We start from the raw sequence: 18,869 nt of genomic DNA, 5'->3' as shown, positions 1-18,869 counted from the left end.
TCTTTGACCTTTTTTCTAATGGAGATTCAATTAATACTTCAATAATATGTGAGATGTTACATGGGAGGTTGAATGCTGCTATTTACACCATTAAAATTAACTGTTCTGGCCACCGGTAATGGAATATCACAGCTTGACTTAGACTGGTATCATTTCTACATTCACTTAAGCTGTCGCTGCAATTAATAAGGTGTAGTTGTTGGCGCTAAATTACTGTTACTGCTCAATATGAAAGTCAATATGAAAAGAACGGTCTCTGTTTTGTACAAAGTCATAATAGGTTCTCCATATACTGTACATGGGGCGTCTACTGTACCTCCATATGCCTCAAATTTTATACATATAAAAAGCGGCCTAAGGAAAAGTTGATGGGGATAATTACCTCATGTGATCTAGATTCTAAGTTTTTTTTTTTCATTTTTCTTGCCAAGATGTAGGACTTTGCATTTCATCCTGTTAAATACCATTGTGTTAGTCGCTGACCACTGTTCAAGCTTGTCTAGATATTTTGGGATCCTCTCTCCCTCTTCTCTAGTGTTAGCTATACTTCCTAGCTTTGTGTCATTGGCAAATTTGATTAGTTTCCCCTCAGTGTCCTCATCTAGATCATTTATAAAAATGTTGACCACTGCGTACCCACTCGAAACATTCTTCCAATTGCATGTTGTACAGGTTATGATCACTTGAGACATTCTTCCAATTGCATGTTGTGCCGTTAATGACTACGTGAGAGATTTTTCCAATTGCATGTTGTGCCATTAATGACCACTCTTTGAGCATGGCACTTAGCTAGTTGTGAATCTACTTAAAGGGGTTGTCTCGCGAAAGCAAGTGGGGTTAAGTACTTCTGTATGGCCATATTAATGCACTTTGTAATATACATCGTGCATTAAATATGAGCCATACAGAAGTTATTCACTTACCTGCTCCGTTGCTGGCGTCCCCGTCTCCATGGCTCAGTCTAATTTCGGTGTCTTCTTGCTTTTTTGGACGTGCTTGCGCAGATGGGTCTTCTCCCTTCGGCTCGGCTCGGCAGCAGCAGCGTTTTGGCTCCGCCCCCGTCACATGTGCCGATTCCAGCCAATCAGGAGGGATTCATCCAGGACTAGAAGAAAAAGGGTCTTCTGTCACATCTCTTCATGGGTGTCTGATATAGCATCTCATCCTCATTAAACTGATTGGAGCAGAGCTGCAATACCAGACACAGCCTATGGACAGACATGGCAGTGTTTCTGGGAAATCAAGAGTCCCTTTTTTCTAGTTCTGGACAAACTGATTTATTTACTTACACATTTGTTGTACCAGGGCATGTATGTGTTAATGTACTACTAATAACAATATATTCTGCATATTAGATACAGTGAACAGACATTTAGAATGTTTAAATGTGGTTAAATAATTACACAATTCCCGTCTTGGGATTTAATGCAGAAAGTGAAATGCATTAAGATTCTGAAAAAACAGATTGAAATGCTTTTGAAGAAGGTAAAGTATCTTCCTAAACTGTAATGTGCACAGCTGACTCATGAAGTCTCCGCGCAGCAGTGCAAAAACAGAAAGAACCGTTCAATCAGCAAAAGTTGTTTTTAATCAGTAAATGAATTGATCTTCAGCAGTCAAGCAAGGGATGAGAGCGGCAAATGAAACCCGACATTAAAGGAAGACGCCATACAGAATAATCTGATGAAACCAATAGATTTGTTTTCCTCTCTGAAGAACCCACAAGACTGGCAATTATATGAAATAAACTACAGAGGGTATTATGGACAGAGAGGCGTGATGAGCTAATTTCCACCACTGGGTCATGAGTTCAGCGCTGGCCAGGGCAATTTTTTTCCCCAGAAGGGCACATACCGTATTTTTCGCTCTATAAGACGCACCTGATGATAAGACGCACCTGGGTTTTAGAGGAGGAAAATAGGAGAAAAATATTTTGAACTCCTCAGACCAGGCAGTGAGGGAGGTATTACAGGAGAAATAAACAGCAGTAGTACCGCCTCGGAATGAAGTATATACCACTAGGTCAACCTGTCATTCAGGATCCAGGAAAGCTGAGTATAAATGTAATGGTGATCTCATTACTTGTCATCCAGCTTTCCAGGAGCCCTGAATCCCACGTTGAATAGTTATGACAATGTATGGGGTATGCATGCTTGTATAACTCTGCAGTTGGCATTCAGGATCCTGGAAGAGCTGAGTGACAATGTAATGATTCCATTAGTTGTCACCCAACTTTCTAGGAACCCTGCATGGCATGTATCATTATGGTTATGCATAACTAGGCACAAATATATACACAATACAGGCAGCTCTTTCTCCCTCTGCCCCTCCCTCTCCTATGTAGCTGGCAAATGTGAGAGTGTCTGTACATACAGCTGACTGCTGAGCAGGGGGAGCAGCAGCTCCCTCTCACTAATCATCTGTTGTATGGGTGCTGGTGTGGAGCGGACCTGCTATCTTTATCACACTGTCAGCAATATAGCAGGAATTGCCTGTCTGTATAATAGCTTCCTGCTCCTCCGGCAGCCCTCAGCAATCAGCTATTGTACTGGCCGCTCTGCTCCCTGCTCCTCCCCAGCAATCAGCTGTTGTGCGGCCGCTCTGCTCCCTGCTCCTCCCCCGCCCCCAGCAATCAGCTGTTGTGCGGCCGCTCTGCTCCCTGCTCCTCCCCAGCAGTCAGCTGTTGTGTGGCAGCTCTGCTCCTCCCCCGCCCCCAGCAATCAGCTGTTGTGTGGCCACTCTGCTCCCTGCTCCTCCCCTGCCCCCAGCAATCAGCTGTTGTGTGGCCACTCTGCTCCCTGCTCCTCCCCCGCCCCCAGCAATCAGCTGCTGTACGAGCTGGCCGCGCTGCTCCCTGCTCCTCCCCAGCCCCCAGCAATCAGCTGTTGTGTGGCCGCTTTGCTCCCTGCTCCTCCCCCGCCCCCAGCAATCAGCTGTTGTGTGGCCACTCTGCTCCCTGCTCCTCCCCCGCCCCCAGCAATCAGCTGCTGTACGAGCCGGCCGCGCTGCTCCCTGCTCCTCCCCCGCCCCCAGCAATCAGCTGTTGTGTGGCCGCTCTGCTCCCTGCTCCTCCCCCGCCCCCAGCAATCAGCTGTTGTGCGGCCGCTCTGCTCTACTGCTATGCTGGCTTTGTATGCAAATGGCCGGCAGCTCAGTAAGAAGGATTTGCGATCCTTTTCAGCTCCGGCCGGGTCTGATCTCGGCACGTTCGGTCTATAAGACGCACTGACTTTTTCACTCAACTTTGGAGGGGAAAAAAGTGCGTCTTATAGAGCGAAAAATACGGTAAGTCGTGCCCTGGGGTCTCCGCAACCTTCTATAAAACCATAGACCACAGTTTTGTCTGGATACAATTGCATCGTTTCAGCTGAGGACAGAACTACATTTGTACAGGCTTTCAGAATCTGCATAAAAAGAAGAATGTTCTCATTCAATGGCAGCAATAAGAGGTGTTGAAAACAGTGAGCAGCTAAAACAATGTATAATAGAAAATGTCATTACTTTCAGTGTAAAACGCAGTTAAGGGCTAAAGGCCCTTTTAGACACAATGATTTTCGCTAAAAAATCGCTCAAAGCCATCTTTTTAGCGATAATTGTTGTGTCTAGCTGCACTGACATTGTGCAGTTTTCGTTAAGCCGTCGCTGATCTTTTAGCATGCTGAAAGATCAGCGATCAGTTATCAGGAGTTCACAGCAGGATACAACTGATACTATTGTTTCAGCTGTATCCCGCTACCTGAAGACAGGCTGGGTATGAAGAACAGAGTGGTCCAGCTGTGTTCTCCATACCCCACTCAGAGCACTCGGCTGTATAACAGCCGAGTGCTGCGAGCGGGGAACAGCTGAAAGCAGAAGACAAGCGGGGACATCCTCCGCTCGGAGCTGAAGGTGATCACTCAGGTTAATATTGGCTCCACATAGACCTCAGAGTGGTGTTGACTCCACACAGACCTCAAAGCAGGGCTGTCTTCACACCACTATCTGGAACTTGTCATTTATGTTAACTGACTGTTTACATTTACAACAAAACTTTTTGGAAACAGTTGTGTTGTACACTTAAACTTTTACTTCCTTCCTTCCTGGCCTCTTTTATAACTCCCACCACACTAGAGGCTTTCGGGCAGACAACCCCCTCATTACACAGCACAATTTTTGTAGACTTAGGCATAGTCTACTCAATGGTTGAGTCTAACATCACCCAACTCACCTTGGCCCCTACAGGCTGATATGTCTTATAGCCCCAGCAGGCTTCTCAGAACCAAGTCAGCTGGCTGCCTGCTCCCAAGTGACTTTCTTTGAGGCTCACTAGGTGATACCATGATAACAACTCCTTTTTTATGGGTCTCCAGAGCACACCAGATGACCCACTATAAGGCATTTCCACAGACCCCTTGGTCATTTACTTTAGCCTCCATCCCACCACTTCTCTTGTGCTAAACAAACTTTCAGCCCAAAGAAGCTCTCACAATGAATGATCTACTCTGGCCTCCAGCTCACCAACCGGCTATGGAGGGACAAGCCAGGCCTAATAAATTACAAAGATCAAAGTTACAACTGTCATGGCTTATATGCATTCAAATCACTTTATTTCATCAGCCAATCTATTGCTCTTATCAGTGTTGTAGTACATCGTTCAAGCATCACAGCACAAAATCTTAGGCTGTTCTTGACCTACACTGGCAACTCCTTCTGCTAGCTGAGAGATCAGTCATTTTTCCTGCTGCCAGCTACCTTGACCGGCTACCATGGCCTTCCAGTTCAAGCAACCCAGAACTAAAGATGCAGTCAGTGCGGGGCACCATACAACATATCACGATGCAGTCCTTTAGAAAGAATGTGTCAGCGGATGAAAGCACAGGATATCATCAAATACAGATGTAGCAGATCAATTTGTTATCTACAGAAGTGTGTAATGTTACAGCTTGTGATGTTGCAGTAAGGTAACAAGTAACAACCTTTTAATGCTGCAAGCAGCAGCCACAATTTTAAGACATAGTCAAAATTCACTTTTGGAAATATGTCAGAGCATATCCACTGTAATCATGCCGGGGAGGGACCTGGCAGTCATACTACCCAAAAGCATGCTGAGCAGATAAACCTCCTGCCTTGTGGCAATACTTGACTTTCTGCTAGATCTTACGAGAAGTCAACAATGAATAAAATAAAGACTGTTCAAAATATGCAAGAACAAGACCAAGTTTCTGATATCCTAAATGTATAATTCAAGTTTACTGGAAATATAAGATTCTAGTGAGAATTACAGACTTCATGTTATAAGCTTGGAAAAGTTACATTAGCCTACAGATAAGATTTGTAAAGCAGAGTATTAAGCCTGCATACTGTAGTTGTGGATAATACCCGTAGGCGTAATGGCATCCAGCGTTTCTGGGCAACTTTAGTGAAAAGTCAAAACTCTGAAATATAGGTGAACATTTTGGGTATTTCTATACAAGCTGCATATGGACATTAGGGGCAGATGGGACAATGCCTCAAATGATATTTCCATGACTGACTGGCAAAGTGTTGGACTCAAACAAATACATGCCCCAAACATGAAGAGGAAGCTACACATGAAGGACTTAAAGGAAATGTATCACCTATATTTTTTTACTAATTAAAACAAGAAAGTGAAGCATATTCCATTTTGTCTTAATTGTCTGACTGTGTATTTTTGTATTCTATTGTCTTTGCGCTAACAGTTTGTACATAATTATGTAGCCATTTTGTCTGAGCTGCATTTTACAGCATTTAGAGAGATGCTTAATAGCAGCCCCATGGACCATAGACACAATGGACAGGAGCTGAACCAAAAGGAAAAGAGGCTGATATGAATAGACCAAGTCAGAATGCAGACCTCAATCTCTTTGAGAGATTGTAGCTGGGATTTTTGGTTATGTTCCCTATCCAGATTGGCAAAGCTTGATCATTGTAAAGCCAGGATTCTAGCACTTATAGAATCAGAGCTACAGCCGTTTGAAGTAAGGTCAGAAATATTGAATTTACAGCTGCCATGTCTGGTGCAGAGCAGGTGTCGGGGCTCCATGCACCTGGAAGTGGAGACTGAACTTTCCGAGAGTATTCAATAATGAATGCATGAAAATGAACTGCAATTCTACTGAATGTATTAAGTAAAATATTGGAGCTATTAGTGCACATTTTGATCAAAGTGTCAAAGCCCATCTGCTGGTGACAAGACGGCTCCATCAGACAGGACCCCCCAAGTGTTCAATGCAAAGGGAATCAGACAATACATCCAAAATGAAATACATTTGCTTGGAGGTGTGGCTGCCTCCATGTTGGATCTGCACTCCATCCTATCTGTCCAAGGCATTTTAATTAGACTTGATCCTACATGCCCTAGGTGTTCGGGAGGCTATGTGCCCAAAGAGAAGTGAGTCTGAATTTTAGTGCCCCATCTAACCTTGTTACCTGTAGATGGGATCTCATACTTTGATCAAAATGTTCACTAAGAAGAACTCCAACTTTTTTACTCAATCCTTTTAGCAGTATTGATTGCAGTTCATTTTCATGTATTCATTATTGCCATATTGTATGGCGCTATTAGAGTGCAGTTACACCCTGCGTATGTTTGTTATTTGCCTTCAGCCACTTTAAATTAACATGCATTCCCTTTTGGATGTGCTATCTGATTTCCTTTGCAATGATTTGACCTTTAGATCTTCTCTGGTGTTTTAACTCATCTGGTACGTGACCTGGATTTAGTCTTTTGATTTGACTTGTTGTTATATTCTGTATACCTGGTATTGACCCTTAGCTTCCCATTGTTTACTTTCCAGTAAACTATCTGCCCCGTTGATCAGACATAACCAAAAGGCTGCATGTAGCCAGGTCCAAATCTACATGAGGAGGGCAAGATTGAAGACCAGAAGTTCTCAAAGAGTTTACTAAGTAGAGCAAGTAGTATCAAGTCTGACCACTGTGGTCTTTTTAGATATAGTAACATAGTAACATAGTATGTAAGGCCGAATGAAGACATTGTCCATCTAGTCCAGCCTGTCTATCCTACTGTGTTGATCCAGAGGAAGGCAAAAAACCCCAAGGCCAGAAGTCAATTGGCCCTTTTGGGGAAAAAATTCCTTCCCGACTCCCTAATGGCAATCAGACTGTTCCCTGGATCAACCCCTAATAGTTCCTACCTGCCTATATACCAGGATTGACACTTAAACTAAAATTTATATCCTGTAATATCCTTCTCCAGAAAGACATCAAGTCCCCTTTTAAACTTCTCTATGGATTTTGCCATCACCACTTCCTCCGGTAGAGAGTTCCACAGTCTAACTGCTCTTACAGTAAAGAACCCCTTTCTGTGTTGGTGATGAAACCTACTTTCCTCTAATCGTAGCGGATGTCCTCTTGTTACCGTCGTGGTCCTGGGTGTAAACAGATCGCGGGAGAGATCCATGTGTTGTCCCCTCATGTACTTATACATGATTATTTGGTCGCCTCTTAACCTTCTTTTTTCTAGAGTAAATAGTCCCAATTTGGACAGCCTCTCTGGGTATTCCAGTCCCGTCATTCCATGTATTAGTTTAGTCGCTCTTCTTTGAACCCCCTCAAGCACTGTGACATCTTTCCTGAGCACCGGTGTCCAGAATTGTACGCAGTATTCCATGTGAGGTCTGACAAGTGCCTTATATAATGGAAGGATAATGTTCTCGTCCTTCGCCCCTATACCTCTTTTGATGCACCCCAAGACTTTATTTGCCTTTGCAGCGGCTGACTTGCATTGGTTACTCCAGTTTAGTCTATTATCCACTAGTACCCCCAGATCCTTTTCCATATCACTTTTCCCTAGTGGTACCCCATTAAGTGAATATTGGTGACATCCATTTCTCCTGCCCATGTGCATAGTCTTACATTTTTCAACATTGAACTTCATTTGCCATTTTTCTGCCCAAGCCCCCAGCTTATCCAGGTCCGTTTGTAGCCGCACATTGTCCTCCGTTGCATTAATTATATTGTATAATTTTGTGTCATCTGCAAATATTGATATTTTGCTGTGCAGCCCCTCTATCAGGTCATTGATAAATATGTTGAACAGAGTGGGGCCTAATACTGAACCCTGTGGCACCCCGCTAGCGACTGTGGTCCAATCAGAGTACGAACCATTTATTACCACCCTCTGCTTTCTATCGTTGAGCCAATTTTTTACCCACTTACACACGTTTTCGCCCAGTCCGAGCTGCCTCATTTTGTATATTAGCCTATTATGTGGCACGGTGTCAAAGGCTTTAGAGAAGTCCAGATATACAAGATCAATAGATTCTCCCTGGTCCAGCTTAGAGCTTACTTCATCGTAGAAACTGATCAGATTTGTCTGACATGAGCGACCCTTCATGAATCCATGTTGGTGAGGAGTTATTCCCTTAATCTCCTTGAGGTACTCATCGATTGCGTCTCTCAGAATCCCCTCGAAAAAAAAGCTAGATGGCAAGCTAGACCCAATAACAATGTCATAGAAGTACAAGCAGTAGAAAATTCTTAATCAGCTGGTAATATTTAGAAATCTAAAAGATGTTTCACCACTTACCAATTGTTGGGAAGCCGGTCAATTCATCATTTGGTTATCACAGGTCTGGCTTCTGAAACCCCATGTCAAGCAGCTGATAATGCTGGATAATTTATGTGTGATCATATATTTCCCTTTCAATGGCCATAATGGGGTGAATGTAGGATTAAATTCTTTACTGTAAGAGCAGTTAGACTGTGGAACTCTCTACCGGAGGAAGTGGTGATGGCAAAATCGATAGAGGAGTTTAAAAGGGGACTTGATGTCTTTCTGGAGAAGAAGTATATTACAGGATATAAATATTAGGTTAAGTGTCAATCCTGGTATACAGGCAGGTAGGAACTATTAGGGGTTGATCCAGGGAACAGTCTGATTGCCATTAGGGAGTCGGGAAGGAATTTTTCCCCCAAAAGGGCTAATTGGCTTCTGCTCTTGGGGTTTTTTGCCTTCCTCTGGATCAACACAGTAGGATAGACAGGCTGGACTAGATGGACAATGTCTTCATTCGGCCTTACATACTATGTTACTATGTTACTATGTAAATACTAAACACTCCATGAATGACTGATCATGTAATATATGGCCTGAATGAGTCCATTGGCGGGGTTGCTGTTGTGATAGAATCTCTTTAAAGGGGTTTTCTCTTGAAGACATACATTGACTATCCTGAAGGAGGATAAATGTCTGATTGCTGGGGGTACAACTGCTGGTACCCCCAGCGATCTGAAGACCAGTGCACTCAAATGCCCTATGTTAATGGAGCCGCGGTTTGTATGCTCAACTGTCTTTCCATTCATTGGACAGAGGGAGATTGCCGAGTTCCTTGATCTCCACTTGGCCCATAGAAATTAATAGAATGGTTGTTGAACATGCACATCATTGCTCCATTTATATGGCATTCGGGTGCACTAGTCTCGGAGCGCTGGGGGTCCCAATGGTCAGATAGATGTCTTTATAGGGAAAACCCCTTTTAAGGCTTCAATTATTCCTTAATTGCTAGGATAAGGATGTTATAGTTGTATAATTCGCTGGTAATTTTGACTGATTGACAGCAGTTTAGTTTTTGCGTTAGATTTCTCTCTTTTTTAAATTAACTTGCAACTTTTCAATTATCATACTTTACAGAGGATCTAAAAAAAGGTTCCATACCAAATGGTGCAAAGTCAAATCTTCCGAAGCCTTGCCAATCTGGCCTTCGTCCCCCTGGCTACTCCCGGTTGCCAGCAGCTAAGCTTGCAGCTTTTGGATTTGTCCGGAGCTCCAGTGTGTCATCCCTGTCAAGCAATCAGTCTAATGAGAGCGCCCAGAGCGAACACAACAGGGCAACTAACAGTAAGTTCACAATATTCTGCTCTGCGAAATATTTATTATTCTAGCATGTACATGCCAGCTCCATGACCAAGCCAAGACGGTAATTAAATATTTTTCTGTTTGGCAAGACATTGTACATAGCAGAAGCTCTTTCATTACCAAACTAAAATGTTGTTCTATAAACGGTGTACAGACAAATCTGTGAAATAAGGATTCACTGCTGACAAAGTGCTAAACAACCCTGAACTTCCTGGTGGAGACCCCTATTGGCTTAGATGTTACTTGAAGCTCCTGGACATCAATGCAAAATCTGTAACAGTGTCTACAACTGCAATGTGCCATTGATAATACTGGTGCATTCGTATGTGATAGAGGGAGTTTTGGGCTCCTTCAGGTATCAGTACCTGAGAGCGCATGCTACCTCTGCGTTCCCCTTAGCTAAGCCTCCACCCATCTAAATGTATATGATATTTTTATTTACTGACTATTACTACTTTTAAATGCACCCTGGAAATGTATCTGGACATAGTTGATTGGGGCCAAAGTTTTCCTGAAAATTTTAATGGGTTAAGTTTCTGAATATATTAGTTATTATATTTTCATCTAATGAACGTAATTTATACGAAACTCGTTACAGATTTTTTTTTAGGTGCAGTATGTATTACTACTAGAACTTTGGTTATTGAAAGAGGAAAAAGCAAAAAATTGCTGAGTTCTGAGAATTTCCATGTTTTTGTTGTAATTAGAGATGAGCGAGCATACTCGTCCGAGCTTGATGCTCGTTTGAGTATTAGGGTGCTCGAGATGCTCGTTACTCGAGACGAGCACCACGCGGTACTCGTCTCGATTAAACGAGCACTGACCATTGAATTCAATAGAGCCGGCAATACAGCCGGCTCCATTGAAAGCAATGGGCTGCCGGCGATCTCAGGAGGAATTTTCGGGAAGGGCTTAAAAATATAAGCCCTTCCCTGAAAATCATCCAAAACTGTGTAAAAATTTAAAAAAAATATATACTCACCTTGTCCCGGCAGACGGAGTTCAGCCGCGGCCGGCCGGCAGTTCTCCTGAACTGCTGTGAGTAGTATTCAGCAGCCGGGGATTTAAAATCCCCGCCTGCTGAATGAGCTGCCTCTGATTGGTCACAGCCTCACCAATCAGAGGCAGCTCTCACTCACTCACCCATTCATAAATTGCTTTCAATGGAGCCGGCTGTATTGCCGGCTCCATTGAATTCAATGGGCTAACATCGTTCTTCTCTGCCACAGCTGTTACAGCTGTGGCAGAGGAGAACGATCTTTATGCTGACAGTCCGGGGGGGAGGGGGGGTCTCACTCTTGCCACTATTGTGGCTTAATAGTGAGACCTCGGAGCCCAAAATGCAGCCCTGCATGTTGCTCCTCGCCTGCCCTATCCATTTCTGTGTTTTTTACATGACTTTGGTGATTTGCTAAGATTTTCACAAATGAAAACCTTAGCAGAGCACCAGTCATATACAAAAATGCTCGAGTCGCCCATTGACTTCAATGGGGTTCGTTACTCGAAACGAACTCTCGAGCATCACTGAAAGTTCGACTCGAGTAACGAGCACTCGAGCATTTTGGTGCTCGCTCATCTCTAGTTGTAATGTAATCCACTAACTGCATGAAGGAGTTTAGAACAGAGGCTGATTAAGTGGATTTCCTACTTTAGACAAATATAGCATATCTAAAGGATATATAGATATATTACACATATATGTCTGTATGTATAAAAATCTCCATGTTCAGATAGAGTTATTCAGTGGAATTTGGAATAATACGTATAAGTCATCAGCTATTTCGAATACATGAAATACTCGGGCAAACCAACGCGGAGGTCCCTTTGCGTGTTGACCTACGTCTGTAGACACTGGCGAAATTGTTCAAAAGCCCCAGCAGGCTTTTCTTTCTTCTTAGCACATCTAACTAAAATATTTCCCTGTAAACAACATTCCAATAAAGTTTGTTGTACAAAGTCGGCCATGGAAAAACTAGCCCGGCACCACACCCTTGTAAAAGTTGTCAAAAAGCAAATCTTTGCTGCCCATCAACCAATCACAGCACAGCTTTCATTTTTCCTCAGCAGTATAAGAAATTAAATCTGAGCAGTGATTGGTTGCTATGGGCAACAAAGACAGATTTTCTTTTACACAGCTTTCATAAGAGTGTGATGCCAGGATGCTTTTCCGTGGCCCATCCTGTAGATGCTATGGTGATGATGAGTGAATGTGAGACATAGCGTGTAGTTACATAATGCATACACATGAGGACAGAGTTATTTCAATAATAAAACGCACCAGGTCAAGATGTATATATCAGATTGTATTCAGGGGGTTAAATAATTCTGAGGCCTCGGTCAGACGGGCATTTTTCTGCGCGATATGCGCATGCGATCTGCTTTGCAATGGTATCGGACACATGGGTGCTTTTTATGCGCTTGTCCGATAAATTATAGGACACAAGAAATCGCAGATCGCACCTATCTGCGATTCCTTGTGTTCTATTATATGCGCTCAATGGGGCCGGCGGCAGCAGCGCCGACCCCATTGAGAACATATACTACAGAAATCATTCTCTTCTGCCACAGCTGTAACAGCTGTGGCAGAGAAGAATGATGTTCGCCCATTGAATTCAATGGACTCGGCAATACAGCCGGCTCCATTGAAAGCAATGGGCTGTGGGCGAGCGCGGGATGATTTTTCGGGAAGGGCTTAAAATATAAGTCTTGAGGAGGTTGACCCACCTCTATGATGTTTACATATTCTAATAGGGCATACGGACAACGGTTGGCTTCTTGAGACAAAGTAACAACATCTGGTCCTTTGAATTAATTAAAATTACATAGTGTGACAACACGGGGGTTAAATAGCACCACGGGGGTTACATATCACGCCAAACGGTCACTTTCCTTCTTTACTTTTACTTTATTCACACAATCTTGAACCGAAACAAAGACGACTGGGTCTCCAGAGCAATAATAAATGTTTGGCAACACAAAGTCTCTTTTAAACATCCCTTCACAGTCCTTTTCAAAGTCCCCTCAGTACAATCCTCCACATGGTTGAAGGCAACAGCAACAACAAGTCCACTTGATTTGCACAGACCTGTGGATGTCCAGATCACAGCTGGTCCTTAGTCTGTCGTGCCTTCAGACCCTTAGTCCAAGGGCAGGCGTACTCCAGGGGTCCTGCTAGAACCACATAGTTCCTGGTCCATAATGTCTCTCTACTGCATACAACAGGAGTTTTCTTTCACCTGCATTCTGGTCGCAATACAGCCTTAGCTGAAGTCTGGTCCTCCCAGACACACACCTCTCCTACGTGTTGAGGTGAGGGGCGTCTCCCTGTCCACCTCTGGCCTTCTTAGCCACACACTGGGCCTGGCAGCCCTACAGCTCCACTGAGCTGTCTCTCTCTGGCTCTCTCAGCCACACAATCTCTCCCACTGCCATAGGAACTGCCATATCCCTGACCACACCTGTGGGTGTTTTCGCCTCTTACTTCAGGCACCAGACTGATTGTCTGTTGCCCCCCACAGGCCATCCTCTGTAGCACACCCCTACAATAGATAGATGAACAACAACACATGGCAATTTCACGTTGTCATTATGTATTTAATAAAAGCTAGGCTAACATGCAGAAGCAGTGTATGAAAAATTAAGTCCACTCTTGCTGCTTCAAGAGAGTAATGGCTCTTGCACACTTGCGTTTTTCTTGTACATTTTTTTTCTTGCAATATTGCTGCATTTTTTTAAAGCAAATGTCAATGGGACTTTCTAATGTTAAAAACGCATCGCACAGAAATCGCAAAACATAAACATGCGATTTTTGTGCAATGCATTTTTAACATTAGAAAGTCCCATTGACATTTGCATGAAAAAAAACGTGCAAGAAAAATGTAAGTGTGCAAAAGCCCCAAGTAGCAGCCAGGTGCTGTTAATCAAATGCTTGATCATCAGCATGTGTGACCACCTATATAAGAGCAGAAGGTTAGGCAGTTTGCTGGTTTGGAGCATTTAGGTGTCCATTACACAATGCCAAGAAGTAAATATGTCAGCAATGATCTTAGAGAAGCAACGGTTGCTGCTCATTAATCTGTTGCACCTCTAGGAACCTGCAGACCGTCTGCACCCATCATTCACCGAGACCATCCAGTCCTCCCTGTCCTCTATTTCTCTCCTCTCCTTCCCTAATCTGGCTGCTGAACACTACCACACCACCGTCAGGTATCCTCTGCATGAAGTGGCTCCCCCCATGACCCGAGCCGTCCGCCGCAAACCACGGCAACCCTGGCTCATGTCCCAAACGCGCTTCATTCGGCGGTGCTCTAGGTGTGCTGAACAGCTGTGGGGAAAAACAAAGCAGCCCGCAGACTTTCTCCACTTCAAATTCATGCTTAAAACTTATGACCTGGCCCTCCACCATGCCAAACAAGTTTATTTCACCTCCCTCGTCTCCTTCCTATCCCACTACCCCAAACGACTCTTCGACATCTTCCGCTCCCTTCTTAGCCCCAAAGAACAGGCCCCTGCAACGGATCTCAGTGTTGGAGAACTAACCATCGATTTTTTTCTTTGAAATAGACGGTTAGTTCTCCAACATCCGAAAAGAAATCTCCGAAAACCGCACGGCTAGCACCGATCCCTGTCTCTTAAGCACTACATATATCACCCAATCACTCTCCACTTTAGAACCAATGACAAATGAAGAAGTCTCCAGACTGCCCACCACCTGCGCTAGTGACTCTCTTCCCTTTCACCTCCTCTGGTCCCTTTCCCCAGCTGTCATTACCCACCTCACTACCATCTTCAACCTCTCCCTGACCTCTGGTATTTTCCCCTCCTCATTCAAACACTCCATCATATCCCCTCTGCTAAAGAAACCAACCCTTGACCCAACAGACGCTGCCAACTACCGACCCATCTCAAAATTCTCCTTCATCTCTACGCTGATGACACCCAGCTATCCACCTCTTCCCGTGACATCTCTGCACCCTTCCTCGAAAACATCACCGACTGTCTGTCTGCTGTCTCTTACAGCATGTCCTCCCTCTTTCTCAAATGTAACCTCTACAAAAACTGACCTCCTTGTCTTTCTGCCTTGGGGTCACACTGGACTCTGACCTCTCCTTTACTGACCTCCCACATCCATAGTAACATAGTATCATAGGCTAAATGAAGACAATGTCCATCTAGTTCAGCCTGTTTTGCCCCTCCCCCTGTTGATCCAGAGGAAGGTAAAAAATAAAAACTATGAGGCAAATGCCAATTTAGCTCATTTGGAGGAAATAATTTCTTCCAGACTCCATAATAGCAGTCAAAATAATCCCTGTATCAACGTTTGAGTTCTTACCTAACTCCAAGACCCGGATCAACAACCCCCGCTGGTCACCTAATGTCTATATCCTGTAATATCATAGCGGTTCAAAAAGATGTCTAATTCCCACTTAAAATTCTCTATCAATTTTGCCATCACCACATCCTCAGGCAGAGAGTTCCACAGTCTCACTGCTCTTGCAGTAAAGAACCCCCTTCTATGTTGGTGATGACACCTTCTTACCTCTAGAAGTACAGGATGCCCTCTAGTTACCGTCACGCTCGTAGTTATAAACAGATCATGGGAGAAATCCTTGTATTGTCCCCTCATGTATTTATACATTGCTATTCAGTCGCCCCTTAACGGTCCTTTTTCCAGGGTGAATAATCCCAATTTTGCCCTTCTTTGGATCTCTTCAAGCACTGCACCATCTTTTCTGAGGAGCCGTTTCCAGAACTGTGCGCAGTATTCCATGTGAGGCCTGTCAAGTGCCTTATATAGAGGAAGAATAATGTTCTCATCCCTCACCCCTATGCCTCTTTTAATGCACCTCAAGACTTTGTTTGCTTTTGCAGCAGCTGACTGGCATTGATTGCTCCAGTTAAGTCTACAGTCAACTAGTACCCCCAAGTCTTTTTCCATCTCACTTTTTCCTAGCAGTACCCCATTTAGTGTATATTGGTGACATCCGTTTCTCATGCCCATGTGCATAACCCCCAACTTATCTAGGTCCGTTTGTAGCCTCATACTGTCCTCCTTTGTATTAATTATCTTGTATAGTTTCCTATGGTCTGCAAATATCAATATTTTACTGTGTAGTCTTTCTATCAGGTCAATAATTAATAGATTGAACAGAATAGGGCCTAATACTGAACCCTGTGGCACCCCACTAACAATGGTGGCCCAATCAGAGTACGAACCATTTATTACCACCCTCTGCTTTCTATCTCTGAGCCAGTTCTTTACTCAGATACACACGGTTTCGCCCAGTCCGAGCTGTCTCATTTTATATATCAAACTATTATGCGGCACAGTGTCAAATGCTTTAGAAAAATCCCTATATACAAGATCAATAGACTCTCCCAGGTCCAGCCTAGAACTTACTTCATTGTAGAAGCTGATCAAATTGGTCTGACATGATCGACCCTTCATGAACCCATGGCTGATTAGGAGTTATGCTCTTGTTTTCCTTGAGGTATTCTAGGATGACGTCTCTCAGAAACCCCTCAAATATTTTTTCAATTATTGAAGTGAGACTTACCCACCTGTAGTTGCCAGGTTCTCTTTTAGACTCCTTTTTGTATATTGGGACCACACTAGCAATGCGCCAATCTAGTGATACAACCCCGGTTTCAATGGTGTCCCTAATATAAGAAATAGCAGTCTATCTATGATGTTACTTAGTTCCCTTAAAACCCTTGGGTGTATTTCATCTGGGCCCGGTGATTTGTCGATTTTAATCCTCCTTTGCCATCTCTGTACTTCCTCCTGCATTAGGCATGCAATACTTAATGGGGGGGGGGGGGGGGGGGGTTCGTTTTATTCCCCTGCATCTCGTGTGGCATTTCTTTTGTATTCTTATTCTTGTGTTTCGTGAATACACTTGTGAAAAAACTATTTAATAGATTATCTTTCCCCCCATCATCTTCTATGGCTTCTTTTGCATTATTTATTAAGAGGCCAGTGCTCTCAGTGAAAATCCTTTTACTGTTTATGAAGAATAGGTTAGGGTTATTTTTGCTCTCTTTGGCGATCAGTCTTTCTGCCTCCTCCTTGGCAGTTTTGATCTTTTCCTTACATAATTTGTTTTTTTCCCTGTATGTTTTTAGCGCTTCTTTACTGCCTTCTTGTTTTAGTAATTTAAACACTTTCTTTTTTCACTTATTGCCCCCCTTACAGTCTTTACGAGACACATTGGTTTCCTCCTTCTTGCAGTTCTTTTATTTTTGAAGGGTAAGAACTGCTCACATGAGGTAATTAAGATGTTTTTAAACTTTTGCCATTTGTCATCTGTACTGTTATTTTTGAAGACATTGTCCTAATTAATGTTTCCAAGAATAATTCTGAGCTGATAAAATTTTGCTTCACTGAAGCATGCCACCTACAGCTCAGAAATATTGTTAAAATCAGGCCGTTCCTAACCAAGAACATGCTAAAGACACTCGTTGTCACCCTCATCCCCTCCCTACTCGACTATTGCAACTCGCTATTCATTGGCCTTCCCTGCACCAGACTCTCCCCTCTCCAATCCATACTAAATGCGGCAGCTAGATTCATTTTTCTATCCATCCGTTTCTCAGATACCTCTGCACTATGCCTGTCACTGCATTGTCTGCCCATCCACTGCAGGACGAAATTTAAACTCCTCACCCTCACCTACAAAAAAGCTCTCCATGGCTACACTCCATCGTAGATCACTTCCCTCATCCTAGACCACCCAGCCCTTTAATACAAACCTCACATGCTGGCCTCCAGGACTTCACCAGAGCAGCACCGATCCTCTGAAACGCTCTACCACAAGGCATCCGGACAATCCCCGATGCACGAAATTTCAGACGTGACCTAAAAACGCACCTCTTCAGGAAGGCATACCAAATCTCTTGACCTAGTCCCCCTGCCCCCCCCCCCCCCTCCGCCCATGGCTCCCCACACCTTCCACCCTGCCTATCGTATATGACCTCTGCCCCTGTACATCTTTACTGCCCTCACCCCGTTTGCTTCCCAATAACTGATTTCCACATGTAATTCCCATACTGCTTGTGTTCCCCTGTGCCTTATCCCCCGCCTCCACCCTGTACCTCCTATATCTCCCCCACCCCTTCATCTCAAACTGATTGTATATCACATGTAATTGTTGTATTTGTCTGTGTTCTCCCATGCTTGGAAGCTCTGCGGAATAAATTGGTGCTATACAAATAAAGATTATTATTATCTGGGAAGGGTTATAAGGACATTTGCAAACAATTTGGAGTTAGTCATTCTACAGTGACAATGATTCACAAGCAAAAAGCATTCAAGACAGTTGACAATCTTCCCAGGAGTGAACATCACTGCAAGAAAATCTGCAAAGAAAAAAACCAAGAGTTACATCTCAGCCTCTAAATGCTTCAGTTAGCATGTTAAATGTTCAAGTTCATGTCAGTACAATTAGAAAAAGAAGAGTTTAGAAGGGTTGTCAGGAAAAGCTTTCTAAAAAGAACACGGCAGCCTAAAGTTTTGTGAATTGTATCTGAATAAACTACAAGACTTCTGAAACAATGACCTGTGGAGAGACAAGACCAAAGTGGAGATCTTGTGCCATAATGCCCAGTGCCTTGTTTAGTGAAAACCAATCAGAGCATATCAGCACAAAAACTTCATACTAACTGTCAAGTATGGTGGTGGAGAGGTAACAATTTAGGCTTGCTTTGCAGCAACACGACCTGGGCTCTTTTCAGTCATTGAGCCATTTGACTATGAACTCCTCTGTATATCAAAGTATTCTAGAAGCAAATATGAGGCCATTCATCCAAAAGCTAAACCTTGGTCAATCCCAGGCACACCAGCAAATCTACATCATAAAGGCAGAAAAAGGAAATAATCAAGATGTTGCAATGGCCCAGTCAGTCCAGACATCAAACCCAATTGAAATGCTGTGGTGGAATCTTAAGAGAGCTGTGCCTAAACAAATACCAAGAAGCCTTAACGAACTGA

General features: G+C 43.6%; 1 protein-coding gene across 1 annotated transcript in view; it reads left to right on the top strand.

Moving 5' to 3' along the window:
- Positions 1–18,869, top strand: part of MTUS2 (microtubule associated scaffold protein 2) — a 353,509-nt gene that overhangs the window by 64,861 nt on the left and 269,779 nt on the right. Inside the window, exon 4 of the mRNA XM_066583183.1 lies at positions 9,656–9,862. Coding sequence (XP_066439280.1) covers positions 9,656–9,862 — 207 coding nt within the window. The remainder of the gene's footprint in view (positions 1–9,655; positions 9,863–18,869) is intronic.

This window comes from Eleutherodactylus coqui, chromosome 1 (genome assembly GCF_035609145.1).
Source record: "Eleutherodactylus coqui strain aEleCoq1 chromosome 1, aEleCoq1.hap1, whole genome shotgun sequence".
NCBI lineage: Eukaryota > Metazoa > Chordata > Amphibia > Anura > Eleutherodactylidae > Eleutherodactylus > Eleutherodactylus coqui.
Note: the sequence above shows the minus strand (reverse complement) of the source record. Positions and strands in the feature narration are given on the sequence as shown.